Source organism: Eschscholzia californica, unplaced genomic scaffold (genome assembly GCF_041429995.1).
Source record: "Eschscholzia californica isolate CP2 unplaced genomic scaffold, dmEscCali1.0.p SCAF_3, whole genome shotgun sequence".
Classification (NCBI taxonomy): Eukaryota; Viridiplantae; Streptophyta; class Magnoliopsida; order Ranunculales; family Papaveraceae; genus Eschscholzia; species Eschscholzia californica.
Window position 1 is genome coordinate 14020738 of NW_028238420.1, and position 17918 is coordinate 14038655.

The following is a 17918-nucleotide window of genomic DNA, read 5'->3' on the forward strand; positions in this document are numbered from 1 at the left end:
AAGCATCTTGGGCTTTAAAGGCCATGTAACCCTTAGGGTCATTTTAGGTGGGCCTGAAAGCCCATCTACTCCTACCTCTACTTTATTTAGTGCCTAACTTACATTGGATAAATTTTGATGGCAAACTGTTTCCATCGAGACTCGATCTCACGACCTCATGAGCTAAAGAGAGGGTGTCCAACCACTACACCGACGGATGGTGGACTTGTTCTATTTCCATTGAGCACACTTAAATGTAGAAGCCCATCTTACACAAAGTACATATTGGTTTAGTTTAATTTTGTTCGACATTTGATTTATTTTTAACTACCCCTACTAAACATGTGATGCCTATATAACTTCCCATGAATGGGCAATGTGGTCTAATATCCTACCCGTGGACCACAACCCATATACCCGAAATTCTTCCAAACGCCACCCGTTTTGTTATGCCCTTATTTCCGCTGAGAGATCAGAAAAGACATTGACTCTCTCTCTCTCTCTCTCATCGAAGCTCCAATGGCGAACAGCAATCTACCTAGAAGGATTATAAAGGTTGGTCACGATCTTTACTAGTGAAATCTTTCTCTCTATCTACTCGATCTTGTTCATTCTTGAAGTTTCATCACATGTTAAAATTTAGGGTTTTATTCTTCTTAATCAATTTATTTTATATGCTCAAGCTTCGAATTCTGTACTTGATCGTAAATTTCTTTGTTCCGTTAACAAACAGGAAACTCAACGTCTCCTCAGTGAACCAGGTCTCTCTCTCTCCCTCTCTCTTTGATCCATTCTTTATACCTAATTTTGCTACTCGTACATTAATTATGTTCAATTGACGTGTCCGTCTTATTTGAAATTTCTTTCTTTAACTCGATTCTAGGGTTTTACTTGATGTCTTTAGTTATCAACTTAAATTACTGATGTTTGAAGATCATTAATCAAATTTTGTTGAGAGTTTTACTTCGAATTTGAGATTAATTCAGTCATAATTTATTTCAAATTGGGGTGATGTTTAAGTTGTTTTAATTCGTTATCGATATATTATATGTTGCAGCTCCAGGAATCAGTGCGTCTCCATCTGAAGACAATATGCGATATTTCAATGTCATGATTTTGGGACCAACACAATCTCCTTATGAGGGTATTCAACTTGATAACATTCTTCATTCATTAAGGCTTCTTTAAAGTGTTATTTGTGGGTTTTGTTTTAATCTTTTCTGCTAGTATTATATACGAGTTTGATATAACAAATCTTAGGTTCGAGGAATATATCCATTTGTCTACTGAGAAGAGTAATTATCACAACCAATTGAGCTTGTTGGGAAGCTATCTGATTAGTTTTTTGATCAATTAGGAAGCTCGTTACACTCTAACCATTTCTTGTTCTGCCGTAATTTACTTGACGGATTAGATGATACCTTCGTTTGTCTTAGTTAGATATATTGATGGCTCTTTTAGCTCATTTCACCAAGAAACTGGACAGAGGGTGGTTGTGTTAAAAAAGTAACAGTGTTCAACTTATTTTCAACGTAGTGACCTATTCTTTTTTTTCAAATGTGTTATAAGAAATTTATCCAAAATGTCCAAAGACCCGCTTCTGTTTTAACTTTTAACAGTAAACTCCTTTTTTCTGTGGTTCAACTTTAATAAAATTGTTTTGATAAGATGTTGTCTTCTAGTATTAAAATTTAAAAGAAAATCAACCTTTGAGGCTATTTATGAGGATGGAATTGCTGTTTTCTCCTTTGGCCTTCAATTATGGGACAATGAGTATCTAATATACACACCTGCATTTCAAGTTTATTATATTAAACTAAGCAAATTGTGCCACTTCTTAGAGCCCCTAATGTATTATTTTCTATTCCTAAAGTGACTCCTCAGTTATAGTTGCACAAAACTACCAAAATAGTTTAAGGAATTCTCAACTCTCATCATGCATTCGCTCATGAACTCTCATCACGCATTTGCGCATGAACTTTCATCACGCTCACGCTTTCGCGCATGAGCTTTCATCGCGCATGAGCTTTCATCGCGCATGAGCTTTCATCCCGCATGAACTTTCATCACGCATTCCTGCATGTCAACGTCTTCGCGTCAAACAAGACTAAGAGGTAAGATGGGTGAAAAATCCTTACGAAGATATTCCACATGTCTTTAGTTTATCATTAACTCTAGACTCGATGAGATGCATAATGTCTCTTCCATTTGCGTGTATCTATATCCTCGGCGATAATGTAGGGGTTGTTACTGAAGTGGTGCATTAATAGGTGCTAATAATGTAATTTTCAGTTTATACATAAGGTACATGATGATACAACTAATTACTGAAGTGATCTAGTTTTGTTACGAATAACTCTCATGTTGCTTGATTACTACCTCCTATTCATTTTCTCACTGACGTGCTATAATTCTATGTAGGAGGTGTGTTTAAGCTGGAATTGTTTCTGCCTGAAGAATATCCTATGGCCGCACCGAAAGTATGACTATTCATTTATTTTTATGTGAAATCTATTGCCAATAATTTCTAAACGTAGTTGGCTCTGATGCTTATTTCCTGAGCATTCCGAGTCATTTTAACCTGCCAATGTGTTGGTGGTGTTTCTTAGATAAGCAGAGAAGTAAGTATCATAAGGTTATTATCCAATAACAGAGGAGCATCCGTACTTGGTCTAAAATGGCAAAGTTAGGGTTGAGTATTCATTTCAAATTGATATCCCAGTCTAAGTTTTACTTTAGAAAGTTAGCCGGACAAGAATAGTACTACTTGTATTTTTCAAGTTAATAGTTCATGGCTTCTTGCTTCTTTTTTTGAAACTAAGCGAATGGGAAATTTATTCAATTCTTACATCAGCTTGTTTTTCTGGGTTTACATTTTTCTCTTTGACATCTTGTAAAATACCTACCTTGATAAAGAAGAAACAGAAAACTACATTATCATGAGAAACTTGCTCTAACGTCTTTCTCTTACATTAATATGGATTATGGTCATTTCACCGGTTGAAACTATTAATTGATAATTTCCTTACATTTAATGAAGTCATAGTGGGGATATAATGTTCCCCTTACATGTAACTATAATATTGTAGGGATTTATGTTTTACACATAGCAAACTGAGCTCACAGAATGATACCGAGTTCATTTCTAGTGGCTTATAAGTTCATGAAATCTAGTGCTAGGGTGAACTATTAAAATTGTGACGTATATTACTAATTGGACTATTGGACCATTATGATGTGTTTTTTTTTCCTTTGGGAATTTTCTGGACTTCTTTTATACCTTGTTTACTGTTCTTGGGTTCTTGTAACAGGTCCGGTTTCTTACTAAGATCTACCATCCTAACATTGACAAAGTAAGCATATCTTGCTTTGCTAGTTCTCTCTCTCTCTCTCTCTTCCCCATGTATATAATGTATATATATACACATACACAACGTTTTTAAAACCAGTGCCTCAAGGCGGTTTCGTCTTGAAAAAGCGAGGAGTAGAAGCTGTACAACAGTTTTTAGATGAAAAATATAACATACTCGTTCGTACTTTGCTACAACAATTTTAAATTTGAAGTGTCTAGATAAACTACAATTATCGGCGTTCTTAGTCTCACATAAACTCCAAGTCAGAACGAAGCAAACACAAACACTCCAAAATAAAATCTCTCACTTCTGCAATATCCATTTTTCTTGAATCTTGCTGACTGTTTTTCTTCAATATTAAATGAAAAAATATCAAGATGACCCGTTTCACACAATTGTGCCCCAATCTGTAAACCGTACGCCTCAACCCGTCAACGGAATTTAAATATTGCTTACACACACATACACAGATCTGTTCCGTATCTGAACTGTGAGGATTTGTTAATACAGCTTGGGAGGATATGCCTTGATATTCTGAAAGATAAGTGGAGTCCGGCTCTTCAGATCCGAACAGTACTGCTTAGGTAAAGATTCCTACCCTTTTTCTTCCTGTTTCAGAATGTTTGCGGCAATAGTGTTTTTCATTTGTGTATTTGTACAGCATTCAAGCACTCTTAAGTGCACCTAATCCAGATGATCCACTTTCTGAAAATATTGCCAAGCATTGGAAAGCAGATGAGGTGGAAGCTGTTGAAACAGGTGAGACTATTAACTTCCGTAGATTTCAGTAGTCACTAGTCGTTAGTCATATTAAGGGCGAAGTGATTCCAGAATAAGATGTTCTAGACAGTCTAACCAAACAATCAACTTAAACACTGAGTTGTGACATTGCTCGAAAATATAAAATAGAAAGATCGGAAGTTGTCCCTCAGGAAGTTGAAACCCATTTTCAAAATAAGAGCTTGTAATTCTGCAAATTTTTTGGCTATTAAATTTTAGCTGTCCACTCTCAGATTGGGCAGTAACCCTAGGTTGTTTGTACTCTTTTTGACTAGTTGAGTAGTTTTTTTGTCAACTAGTTAAAATCTGTAAGTTTTATGAGGTGGAATATATCAGAGTAAATCATATCTATTTCCTAAGCATCGTAGAAAATATATATTCTAGGAAAACAGTCCAAAAAAAGTACCACTGTCCATAACTGCAGAGGTATCTAGCTGGTCAAATAGTACTAAACACTATAACATACTGTATACACAGCTTGTACCACGTATCAGAGGGATCTCGAAGTAAGATTGAACTGGACTTGTGTTTAGGATTAGGGTTTACCATTAAATTAGGACTGATGTCAAATATCAATAGTATTTTTGTATTAAGGAACTGATGCAGTGACAACTTTTCGGCAGAAATTTGTTGAACTTTTTATATGTTTCTTCATGGACTGAGTCATTGGCATTTGCATTTTCAATTTTGCAGCAAAGGAATGGACCCGTCTATATGCTAGTGGAGCCTGATAGATTGCAAAATAGAGTCATCTCTTTTGACCACAACCCACGTAACATTTTATATATTGTTGCTGTTGCAAGTTACTACATTTTATGTCATTTGTTTAAAATTGAAATACCAACGAATTGATATATGAAAATCTTAATGATCAAGGGTATTTATATTATGGTTTCTGAATCAGTCCATATTTTAGTTACTCCGGCAGCACTTTTCTTTTATTTGTTTTTGTCAAGATACCATTTGTAACACTTTTTTTTTTGTTGAAGAAAGAAAAAAGAAAAACAACAAACAGAATTACAATCCCAACTCCGTCGTCCTAGCCTCTTTGGAGTTCCATATGCGCCTGACTTTATTTTTCCTCCCCCATTTGGCCAATTGATCCGCTTGAGTATTAATCGTCCGTGGACCGTATAGGAATTGGATTTGGTCGAAGCTTTTGCTGAGAGATCTTATTCCTTCCATATGATTCTTTGATTGCCAATGAATATCCTGTCTCTGGTCCCTGAGGTGAGAAGTAAGGTTGAGGTTGTCACTTTCTATTTGTAGATGAGAGATATTGAGCTCCAAAGCCCATTGGATGGCCTTTAGAATCGCTATACATTCACACTCCTCTGCTGTATGTCCTCTGATGGTGTCGGCCAAGGCTATTATGAAATCCCCATGCTCGTCATGAATGATGCCGCCACTTCCAACTGGTTCTGCATAACTCGTGAACGAGGCGTCCACATTGATTTTAAGAAAATGTGGTGTTGGAGGACTCCATCTTGGTTTGTTGGTGTTCCTTATAGACGTTATTGTCACTTGGAGCAGCCAGCAATTCACGTTACAGGATAATAATAAGGTAGAAGGTAATGTTGTGTTGTGTAGTAAGCAGGTGTCCGTAGTGCTTCTATCCTGCTAATGGTAGCCACTCGAAGCCCACGTTCAGACTAGTCGGTCTAACGGTTGTACCGGGATGGCCTGGTGTGCTTGCCGTCTCTTATGCCGGCTGGACCAGCCTAGCCCATGCCCGGCCTACTCATAAATGTGACAATGCAGAGGGAACTAGTGTCACAATGTTATTATTTCAAAAACATTTATGGAATCCTTTTTTATTATTTTAAAAATATCAAACAGAATCCTTTTAAAAAAAAAATTTATTAAATTAAATAGAATCCTCTTTATTAATAATGAGTTATTATTTTGGACTTACTTTATCTTCGAGTATAATGAATATTCAGCTGAGTTAGAACTAAGAATCAAATAAAAATAGACTAAAACCTATGTCGAGTTAATCCAAATCCCTGGATTACATTTTGTATTTGGATTTAAAGTAGTATGACACGATCTCGGGGGAAACTAAAACTAACCTTGAGATTCCATATTTAGACAGCCTGCAAGCTTAAATATTATATGTAGACAGTGGGTTATTGCTCAAACCAAGACCATTATTAGGAGAGCCAAAAAAAGGTCGTTGTTTTGATCGTTTAATAGCTAACATCCGACGGTGATCAAAGATGTGTGCTCATGTGTCTTATGTAGAGGAATCAAATTCGGGGTTCTTTATCTTCTGTGCAGCAGATAAAGCTCAGTATTCTTATCTTTTATCTTGTGGGAGGAATTGACATAAATTGTATGCGACCCCTAGTTTAATTCTATGTGCATGAGATCCTTGGTTAGTCTAGTGCTAAAAATAAGATTTCTGACAGTCCTTTTAGTGTATTAGACCGGACGACAAACCCAACAAGTAAATCTTTTTTTTGAGAAATCGACTATGATCTACGTTAGTCGTTACAAAGCATGTATACATCATCATGATGCGATAAGCACGATAACCGCCTAAGTTAAACCTATAATTAAAGGGATCAAAAGTCCAACAACATATAGAGCTTAGTTTCTAGATGAGGAAATATGTCACCCTCTAAGTACCAATTTCTAAGTCACTCTATCATTTCCCTAGAGCTTAAAGCCTGACAAACTTATGTCACCCTCTAAGTACTAAAAGACAAGAGTTTTTCAAAGTTTGACTACGGTGGGGACCACTTTTGTTTCTAAATGAGGAAATATGTCACCCTCTAAGTACCAATTTCTAAGTCACTCTATCATTTCCCTAGAGCTTAAAGCCTGACAAACTTATAGTATTATTTATACCTTTAATAACTCAAATTCAATAATCATAGATTCCTCCTCTTTTGAAAATTGAATCTAAGACCTCTAGGGTTTTGGTGTTTATGTCAATACGATCAACCACTTGGGCAACTAAGTGTTGATTTTTCAAAGATATATTGGTAAGACGGTAAAGTCTTTTTTTTTTTTTCGAAAATACATCTTTTATATTACTTCTTTACGATGTAATGACTAAAACGATTTAGACTTAGATTTTGTTTGTTTTGCAGAGAAAAGTATGCAAAGGACAAATTTGGTTACAGTTCGCAGAAAAATCCAAAAAATCTCGTGAAATTTTGTGGCAAAAGCCGATAAATCAACTTGAAAATTCATCTTTCATCAAAAAAAACTTGAAAATTCATGTTAATAGACAAAAATTGGGTTGAATCTTCATGCTACGAATTTTCTTGTCCCATCCCAGCGTTTTTGCCACAATTTTTTTTTTGTAAAGTCTATATTTCTCTCTAAACTACAAAATAATATAAGGAAAAGTTAGGATTTTCGATCGTCAATATCATCAACTTCTAGTCCCTACACTCCTCCATTGAGATTATGTCCTCCATTCTTAAGGATGTGAACAACAAAATAGTAGATGAATTACATAAATTAGTGCTTAAATCTTCTTCATTCTAGTAAGGAGGAGCAGGAGAATCTTATTTTAATATTGGAGTCTTTAGGTTAGTTGCCCTCTATTAAAAAAAAATGTCAAATTGGTCATATCTTGTACTTTTTTTTTTGTGTTGCAATGGTCATGTCTTATATGTTAGGATGGGTCTTTCAAAGGGAATATCAAACGTGTGAACTTCAGAAATAATGATGGTGCTTATGTTGAATGTTGCCCCACTCTATCATTTTTTATGGCTTTGTATAGGCAAAATTATTTACAACCGCTTTAAAATTGAGGCAAAATGGATACCCACTTACAACATGAATATGCTTTCTAGCTCTTTTTCTTCGTAACAAGTGGTGAGGCGAATCGATGCCCACTTACAACATGAATATGCCTTCTCTTTTCCTTCATAATATGTGGTGAAATTGTATGTAGGGTAGATCAAACTTTTTTCTTTCTCTCTTTTCTTAAATTTTGAACCATGTGAAAATGTTGTGCCACAGAATATATGCAGAAAATAGTTTCTTCGAATATTATGGTAAATATAATGCTTTCATTGAGATTTTATTTGGTGCACGTGAAAATTAAATATAAAAAGTCACCGTTTGGTTGGACTAAAGTGGCGAGACAATCAATTTTTGATGGTAGACTCTCCCTCGCTCTACACTTGATTAAACGGTTCATATCTCTCTCGCCCTCTGTCCCAAAAAGAAATGGATGACCAGGACGTGGTTAAACCCCATTTAGCAGGTCATCTAAAGAAAGAAAAGAAGCCGCGCAATGGAGGTGCGCCACATCAACATCAGTCTGAGGTTGGCCCCCTTTATTTTCAGGCCAAATCACACTGCTCTTGGTTCTCCTGCAAATCTAGGTTTTTTGTCAAATGAAGTGAATAAAATTTTGATTTCGTCACAGACTAAACGGTTAATTTTGAATTTCTAGTGTGAAAAATATGTTCTTTTTCCGATTTTTGGGATTGAGTCTGGAATCTAAATATTTCTACAGGACCAAATGGGAATTGTGTTGTGATAAAATAAAATCAAAATTCAGCCGAAATTTTATTGACAATAATACAGGGCATCATTATCATAGTTCTACAAGAAAAAAAAAAGATAAGAGATCATTCACAATCTGACGGCTGAGATTTACTCAAATATATTATATATATATGATTTATATAATCTAGTGTGGGACCAAGTTATCCTTGCCAGTCATGAGAGGTTGTGAAGCAGACTCATCAATCTTTTCCTGCTGTGAAAGAGGAGGTGGTATGGCAAAAGATGATAGATCTCTCATATTCTGGTTGCTTGGTAAGAAGTATGGTGTAGTAGTAGTAGTAGTGGTGGCTCCCTTTGACCCTTGTGGGGCACCTTGTAATGGAACCCTCTCCACTATCTGTTTCCTCAGTATATCATGGAGCCTTCCAAATAATTTTTGCTTTACTGTCTCGAATGCTCTGTCAAGATTCTCTATCTGCAGAGTAATGTCAACCTTTAGATTATTTTCATGTATACGAATTTATGAATTAAAGAAAGAACTATAAAAACCTAATTTTATGCGGACTTTGGGTAGAAATAGTATGTGACTTGTCGTGATTTGCAGTTCAGTGGATTTGATGCATGGGAAGCACGAATCACAGCAACCCAAATAAGATTTTTGTCCAGAATCTGTCTAGTTTTTCTTGTTCTCTAACATTTCTTTTAGGATACCTTAAGTCCTTAAAGGCGACGTATCTACCTTTAAGGTTGTCATTCAAAAGGGTCCAAAATCTATCGCATCTACCTTTACTTTATTCATACCTAAATATGTAGATCATGAATTTTCTTTTTTATGGGATCGAACTTAAGACTTCCGAATTGCAGAGAAGTGGTGGACTATAGTTATTTCTATTACGTAATTTTTAAATTTGTTTAATAGAAATGACAATAATAAACTTGCCTGTTCTGTTGCATTCACGTTGTACATAAACAATCCATAGTACAAATCAAAGCTGTCACTGACTGTATTATCTGTCTGCAAAATTTAAAAATTTTGTTATTAATTTTTAATTAAGGGATGAGTATTACTAAATGAATGAAATATTAAATTAAAATATAAAAAATTACCAGTTGCAAGAGTGTTTCATAACCCTTGGTGTTAATAGGGGTGGATTCCAAATCTAGATGTGATAAAATCCTGTCCCATAAAAATTATAAAAAAAAGAAATTAATTAACAAAGAAAATTAAATATTACAAAGGACATGATTGTAAATAAAATATTATATAATAGATCTAATCTAACATCTATTAGGGCTCTGATATAGCACTTCTCCTTACCTTCCAATGGTATGTGTGATGAATTGACTGCCTGCCGCGTGTCTATCGTGTTCTTCGCAAGACATCTCAACCATTCGACAACCCTAAAAAAAAATAACAACCGATATTTTAATAATAAAATCTAGGGTTTCTTACAAACCTAAGCCATTGACTAAACCATCCATGAAAGTAGATCTACACAACCAAATTAATAATAATATTAAATTACTAGACTAACCTCTCCTTCAAAAATGCTCAAAAACTCTTCACATTTCCTCTCTTGTGCAGTTTTCTCCGTAATTCGAACTTTATCATAAACAAAGGGCAAAGTCGTCCAACCATTCTTTCCACTTTCCGGTCCGAACATCGGATGGGTACAAACTATCCCAAATTCTGATGGAAGAATCTGAACATCAAAACTTGGATGAGTTTTCACATAACAAAAACCCCATAAAATCACAAAAAAAAAAAAGAGAAAATTTATTTACCTCCAAAAATAAGTTCCTAGGATATTGTTTGACAGATAAAACATCCGCAAATATTGTATCAGATTTCAATTTATGTATCGGAATACTACGTAGTACTGTCTCAGTTGATAAAATTGAGCTGCAAACTAAGATGACATCTGGTTGTTCATCACACATTGCATCAATATTTCTGCATGGAACAAACAAAAATCATGAGAATCAAAATAAGTGGTTTAGATATCTTAAACACCTAAAAAAGTGTTATATTTATGAATTAGACTTACTGGAAAAAGTCAATTCCATTTTGTTGACAATAGTCAGAGTAGTCTGACCGAGAAGTAGCAAGAACAGAATGACCTTGTCTTTTAATTGCTTTAGCTATAAATTGACCAAAGTTTCCGAATCCAACGATGCCGATCTTTAATGGTTCTTCATCTGAAGTAATGGAGGGTTGAGATGATTTTGTGACATGGTTGTTAGTGATGGAAAATGTTTTCCTAAGAGGAAAAGATTTTAACTTAAGTTTAGGAAATTTAGTGAAAGAATTTGAAGGAAATGAAGATGATGAAGAAGAAGATGTGAGATTGTTAGTGAAAAAAAGTGTCTCTTGGGAAATGTTTGAAGGTAAAATTGATTGAGTTTGAGAAGAAAGGTTGAGTAAAGCTGCCATTGATGTCTCTATTGGAAAAAAAAAACTTTTTTTTTTTTCTTTACCCTTTTGAGAGACACTCAATGGCATAAGAAAATATTGTGATATGTGGGTTCTTTATATATGAATTATTTTGCCTTCTATGTCTAAGTACTTTAATGCCCATTTGTTGAAATGTTTATGACAAAACTGCCATTTTACGACATAAAAATTATTATTTTATTTATTAATGATAAATATGATTTGTTTAGATTTTTATTTATATTTTATTCAGAAGACAGACGTTGACCACGTGAAATTTATGTGATTGCAAGTTCAGAATCGGATTTTTTTCATTTAAAAAGCTGATATATTGATATCAGTATCTAGTGAGATTTGGAGTCGTGCCAAATATGTTGGGAGAGAGAGATGATTAATGATATTGAACCATTAAACAATATAGTGTAATTGGTCTCTAGGTTATTTAGGAGTAGTAATCCTAGACCTAGTAATGTGGGAGGTTAAAGGCAACTCTATGATCAACTTATTAGGTTTAAATTTCACAAGCACCTTCTCATCAAAAAAAAAAATTCACAAGCACCCTTAACTATATCATGCTTGGATTCTCCAATCTCAATAAACGATTGATTCTTATTTAAGTTAGAGTAGACCTATTTTTGTGGTATCTTTTTGGATCATTTTCAAACAACTCTCTATGAATTTTGTCTTCCTGTTTAAGTCGACTCAGTTCGAACTACGTGTAAACTTTTCAATGGATCCTAGCTCCATATAAACAATTGTTACAAACTTTACAAACATCAAAATTAGTCATAATGCTAAAAGAGTTTAGGGAGAGATTGTGTCATGGTACTATATCTCTTTCTCTTCCTTGTTGGCCGAATATACCCGGAAAGCAATTTGATTCTTACATCTAACTATTTAGTTTGTTTTAAGTACAAGTCTTAATCGAAAGCTCTTAACAAACTGTTTTATCCCTTTAATCAATTAGTCGAAAAGCCTTATATTCAAATTAGTATTGGAAATGGATATATAACATGAATATATAATATGTATAAAGATGAATATATAAGATAAAATTTTCAAGTTCTTGTTCCTAGCATGACATGTATACCTATATATGTATAAATATGAATAATATAATATGTAGTCAAAATATAGCACGTTTTACTTGTAACATTGACAGTTAGGAAATGGGAAGGAAGAAGGTGGACAATCATGTGAAGGTGGATTCATTGGACATGGGACAAGGGACTGCACTCCACCAATTCACTACATTATTTCTATTTTTTTATTAATGAATCCAACCTAACACGATTCACAATATTTATTTCATGACGGAATAAATTAACAATCATATAAACATGTTCTTAGGTATTTCCAAATACTTTTCTTGCAAAAGGATATGCCATATAGGATATTTAGAATATTTTTGTAAAAGAAATTTCCAATCTGAAATTCCATTTGAATTTTTAAGAGCATCACCAGACAATAAGAGCATCGCCAGACATTCAGAACAGAATTCCATTAGTCTTATGGGTCTAAGTCTTAACAGAGAATCTCATTTTTGTTGGCAAAATAGTGATCTTTCAGTTTTTTGTCTCCAATGCGAATCTTTAAAGTTTTTTTGTTTACTTATGACATGATGATTTTTGTAAACAAAATTTAGTTATTTTGAAAATATGTGAAGAATCATATTCTATTTGTCTAAATTTTTTAAAATGACGAGTTAGACAATTAAAGATATCTCGGGATGAGTCTCTTGAAAGTGTCTTCCTGAGATATCTTTATTTAACTACTTTCACATCATCTTCGAGATCAAACTTGAGTTTTCAGAGAGATTTTAAGATAACTCGAAAATCATATATGAAACTTAGAGTTTAAAAAATTGAGTGTTGCATTGAAGATGCTCTAAGATGACACAGTCGTAGTTAAAGAGCATCTCCAGTGCGACAACGAATTTTAGATACTCTAATGTACCACTTAGATTTTCAGAATTGTTTAGAAATTTTCTCCAATTTTAAATTTAGTTCATATCTCTAAAATACATGTCGGTAGTTAAATAGGATATCACAAAAGACCCTTTATTTGTAGAGTTCGTCTTTATGACCAATATATTTTATATACATAAATATATATAATCTAAAACTAGTGTTTGTCCGTATGACCAATATATATATATACAGAAATCTCGTATGAGAATTTTATTTAATGAATTTTTTAGGCGTCTTTAATTGACTATTAATTAATCTACGAGACTTCTTAAGACGCCCGCAAGTACAAAATGTTGAACCGTCTTTTTATTTGAATTTGTCAACGGGTTTAAAGGGCCCGGTCCCGAACAAAAAAACAACTAAGAATAAGAAAGTAACAAAAGAATCGTAAGGGAAAACATCACTAATAAAAAACCCTAAGTATACCGCATTCTAATTACACCCTTTTTATCATCTCTCACTATTTGCTACAGCTCGGGAGGAAGATCATGCGCCGTATATTCTGACATTCCCTCATGTGTCCTCAGTTTCGACAGATAGTCCGCCGCCTGATTTATTTCTCGAAACACATGCTTGGTTGAACAAGTCTCAAATTGATTCCATATATTCCTAATCTCACTTACTAAGCGTGTAACTTGCCAAGGCGGTTGTTTAGTATTGTTAGTAAGAATGTCCACTGTAAGTTGGGAATCGGTGGCAATTCTCACTCTTCTTAGTCCATATTTGGTTGCTAAATGGAGATCCAAACACACTCCCTGTAACTCATGCTTCAGTACTGAGACTCGGTGTGTCCTAGTTGCTGCCGTCACAAGTGCCTCTCCTTCCGAATTTTGAATAATTGCTCCATAACCTCCAGCTGAATCGTCGAAAGCACCATCGGTGTTTATAAGCACCTCGTCAGTTGCTGGTCCTTGCCACCGACAGAATTTGGGTGCTCGTATATTCGATGTAATGGCCAGATTCCAGTTCGCAAGGATCTGCTGCCCCCCCAACCATGTTGGGCTTTGTCTTCCATGCAGTCGCCTTTATTTTAACTTCACTAACCACCACCATGCATAATGTTTGTGCTGACTTTGATTCTTCTCTGAATACTCGGTTGTTCCTCACTGTTCAAATGGGTTAGAAATACGCATTGAAAATCAAGCTTCCTAATCGACCAAGTAATGAATTTCCATGAAAGCTGGACACACACCAATTTACTTCATCGGTCCAAAGCCTAGAATGGTTTCTACTAATACCGATCATCTCTAATAATTTAGTCCACACCGATAGTGAAAAGGCACAATGGAAAAAAATGTGTTAATCACTCTCCATGGCTTGACAAAACGTACACTTATCATCGATATCAAGACCCTAACCCCTCAATTTTGCTTTAGTTTTAAGTCCTCTTTTAAGTGATATCCAAGTTATGAATGAGTGTTTGGGAACTCTTTCGTGACACCATACCAGATTTTTCCACGGTACTTTCAGTCCCTTTCGTCGTATAGAGTTGTACGTATCCTTCATCGTATACTCAATACTCCCCCGATGTGGTAATCTTCCATACAACCGTATCCGCTATCAAACCCCCAACTTCTACCTCCTACATAGAGTCCAAAACAGACCCAAGAGCATAACGAAACTGATCCGAACATACCCACTATCCATTGACCAAAAAATCTAATATTAAAGCTTCCTCTCTAAGACTTGAGTCAACCTGATGAAAGACGGAAAACCGATCAGCTAGGGATCCGCTAGGATGCCAAATATCCCTCCAAAAGAGGTTATTTCTGCCATCATGAATACATATTGAACCGGATTGCTATGTCCTTGCTGCCTAGGATACGCCTCCAGCACCATGAACAACTAGACGGAGTTTTCATAGTCTAGAAGTTTTTTCCTCTTATTAGGTAGCGCTTAACCCACCTGACCCAAAGTGTATTTTTATCACTTATGACATCCCATACATGCCTTAAATTCATTGTCTGTGTCATAGTCTCAATGTCACTCAAGCCTAAGCCACCCTCATTTTTCGAAAGACATACATCAAGTCATTTCACTGCCGGACGGTTGCTCCCCTCTTCAAGTCCTTTCCACAGAAATCTGTTAAAAATACTATTTATTTATTTATACACCCGCTTAGGAAGAACGAAGACTGATGTCCAAAAACCAGCATACTTCCCAAGACTGTCTGTAAAAGAATAAGCCTTCCTGCATAAGATAAGAACCTGACTTTTCAAGAATGTACCCGAGCTTGGATCCGATTTATAAGAGGAATGCAGTCTTTATACGCCATTCGGGAAGCTAATAACAGAAGACCAAGATACCTGATAGGTAGTGTGCCCAATTGAAACCCGATAACTACTCTAATTTCTTCTTTCTGAACATCGGACATGCCCGCACAGAAAATGGAACTCTTCTCTGTGTTAAATGACAGACCTGCACCCCAATATAGTTTACTAAGAACCACCTGTAATGCATGAGCGGAGCCAACATCGCCTCCCATAAATACCTAAGATCATCTACAAAACATAAATGTGTAACAATCGGATTGCGGCAGCGAGGATGCAAACGTAGTGTACCCCTTTCGGACTCTTGTCGTATCAATACTGAGAAAACCTCCATGACCATAACAAATGTTGAAACGTCTGTACACATACAAGTTAATTTTTTTAGTTATTCACTAAGTTTAATATCTTCGGTGTAGGGATTTGTCTTCAGTGCATTGGGACTCAATTAGTAAAGTATGTTTATTAAGTAGACATTTTTCTGAAAAAGTTATTAAATCATCATATATTCACTTTAAAAAATCATGTTGAAATACTTAAATATTTAGATTTAACCTACTAAAAGATAAAAAAAAATTAAATAGTTGACTATCTATTTCTCTATCTAAAAACTCGGAACAAGAGATGGAATGAAATTTAAAGGAAAATTTTTGGTCAAAGTATTAGGAATTAATATGCACAAAATTTCGACCACTATGGTCGAAATATTTCATCTTCACTATTAACAAGTGACCAAAATTCAGGTGACAAAGAAACAAAGTAGTCAAACACTTGTGGTTAAAGTGTTGACATATACTCTAACGGTCCCTGGAGGTGCCGAGTTCGATCCCAAGAGAAGGTGGAATTTCTAGATTATTGAACTTAGTGTTATTAGGGCATAAATAATGTAGATGGGCTTAAGGCCATAGTTCAGTTGGGCCTTAGGGCAGTTCACGTTTGGTTTGGTAGTTACCGTGCTTATCACATCTTTGATGTATCAACACCATTGTAATGACTATCATATATCGAAGTCAATTTGAAAACATGTATCAAAAAAAAAACAAGTAACCATAATTATCAAAATTTTGTAGTTTTTGAGAAAATATCTTTCATTGGTGAAGCATCATCTTCCATTAATGGAGCATCACTTTTTACGTAGTGAGAAATAATAAATGAATTACATAGGACAAAGATGAGAAGAACTTAAGAGTACATAAGAGTAAGTCTGTAAATGGATATCCGAACATTCGACATCTGATCTGTATCCGTATTCGATTTTTTACAAAATTTCCAAAATTTCCGATATCGGATATTTGCTTAACAGATACACCAACATCTGATCTGATAAACATCCGCATCCGATAAGTAATGTATAAAAATTATAAAATTATAAATTTTATTAATAATAACATATAAAGGATGGTTGAGATTTATTATTTAGATCTAAGGGTAGAAAACTTAAATTTAAAATATAATTTTTCTTTTTATTTCGGTTATCCGTTAATATTATCGGAGTCGGATTCGGATAATGATATATAATATCCGTCGGATAATTATCGGATATAGATGTCTATATCTGATCCAACAAACTACTGTTTACAACCCTAATAAGAATATAGTGTTTATAGGCATGGCCGACCCTACCGCCTACGAGGTCCAAAGATTTATAACTTTGAAGCTCTTAATATAAGTTTCTTCAAACTGTTTTATGAAAAAGTATAAGAAAAATGAACTGAATGTGACTCGAATCTTGGTCAATTGACTTCCAAACAAGTGTACAATACAATCTATTAACCATTCTTTCATGTTAGGTATGGTAAAGAAGCAATAAAATAAGCCGAAAATCTCATTTTGTAGGCCCTCTAAAATTAGGGGTCCAGAGCCACCACTTTGGTGGCTTTAGGCGAAAGCCGACCCTATTTATAGGTTGTTGGTTATTGGTTGTTGGTTGTAGAGATGTTTAATATGGAGTTTTGCGCTAGAATTTGTGGTTTATAATGAATAAGAACATGAAACTGAAAGCAAACTCCGATACTTGTGTTATTTTGATTCTTAATTTTTGTCTCAATAAAAATTAGGTTATTCAATCCAATCCCTAGAAACAATGTTTATTTTCTAATTTGTAGAGAAACTTAAAATCTAAAAATATGATATTTTGGTCATGTCTTGATACCATTTAGTCAAGTCACTATAATAAAGATCTATAATATTCCAAGATGGCATGAGTGCATATGTAAAGCAAGAAATAACAGTAATGAATCAAAGTTCTATTACAACACAAATGAGAAATTAAGGGCGAAACATAATTCCAAATTCTATCTTCATCTTGAGTACTAGCTCATTTTGCTAACTTGTCTGCTGGAATGTTTTGCGATCGACTGATATGGTGAAAGAAATGTGATGAAACTGTGGAAGTAAATTCCTTATCTGTTGGATGTGATAGAGGGATTGTCATTGCAAGTTACTTTTTGCATCTTTAAGGTGATATATGAGCTTTTGGTTGTCAGTTTTAATATTGCCGTTCTTGTATTGGTTGTCTGTTGCACATTGGATGCCCGTTAGAATAGCTTTTGCCTTGCATTCTTCACTAGTTCGAGCTCTGGATGAAGAAGTCTTTGCTATAATAAAATGAGCCAAGTGATCATGACAAATGAAGCTTATATCGATTTTCTTGTTAATC

At 34.7% G+C, this 17918-nt stretch overlaps 2 protein-coding genes across 2 annotated transcripts; one reads left to right on the plus strand and one right to left on the minus strand.

Moving 5' to 3' along the window:
- The first annotated feature begins 367 nt into the window (after nt 1-367).
- On the plus strand, nt 368-5015 carry LOC147548571 (ubiquitin-conjugating enzyme E2 35-like). Its single transcript, XM_086666325.1, has 8 exons — nt 368-534; nt 713-740; nt 1037-1123; nt 2401-2459; nt 3291-3332; nt 3843-3916; nt 3994-4091; nt 4806-5015. The coding sequence occupies exons 1-8, from the start codon at nt 499-501 to the stop codon at nt 4841-4843; spliced, it is 462 nt and encodes a 153-aa protein (XP_086522451.1). The 5' UTR covers nt 368-498; the 3' UTR covers nt 4844-5015.
- Nucleotides 5016-8616: 3601 nt separating this feature from the next.
- On the minus strand, nt 8617-11091 carry LOC147548572 (arogenate dehydrogenase 2, chloroplastic-like). Its single transcript, XM_086666324.1, has 7 exons — nt 10637-11091; nt 10374-10542; nt 10124-10291; nt 9907-9989; nt 9696-9765; nt 9529-9603; nt 8617-9063 (listed from the first exon to the last, which is right to left on the minus strand). Exons 1-7 carry the CDS (start codon nt 11089-11091, stop codon nt 8773-8775), a joined length of 1311 nt encoding a protein of 436 aa, XP_086522450.1. The 3' UTR covers nt 8617-8772.
- Between the last annotated feature and the right edge of the window lie 6827 nt (nt 11092-17918).

Excerpts from the sequence above, each read along its gene's own strand:
- LOC147548571 (XM_086666325.1), top strand. The coding sequence starts at position 499 with ATGGCGAACAGCAATCTACCTAGAAGGATTATAAAG. Across the intron at positions 2,460-3,290 it reads ATCCTATGGCCGCACCGAAA|GTCCGGTTTCTTACTAAGAT; the intron begins GTATGACTATTC and ends TTCTTGTAACAG. Across the intron at positions 3,917-3,993 it reads ATCCGAACAGTACTGCTTAG|CATTCAAGCACTCTTAAGTG; the intron begins GTAAAGATTCCT and ends GTATTTGTACAG.
- LOC147548572 (XM_086666324.1), bottom strand. The coding sequence starts at position 11,091 with ATGCCATTGAGTGTCTCTCAAAAGGGTAAAGAAAAAAAAAAAAGTTTT. Across the intron at positions 10,543-10,636 it reads AATGGAATTGACTTTTTCCA|AAATATTGATGCAATGTGTG; the intron begins GTAAGTCTAATT and ends TGTTCCATGCAG. Across the intron at positions 9,766-9,906 it reads ATCACACATACCATTGGAAG|GATTTTATCACATCTAGATT; the intron begins GTAAGGAGAAGT and ends TTTATGGGACAG.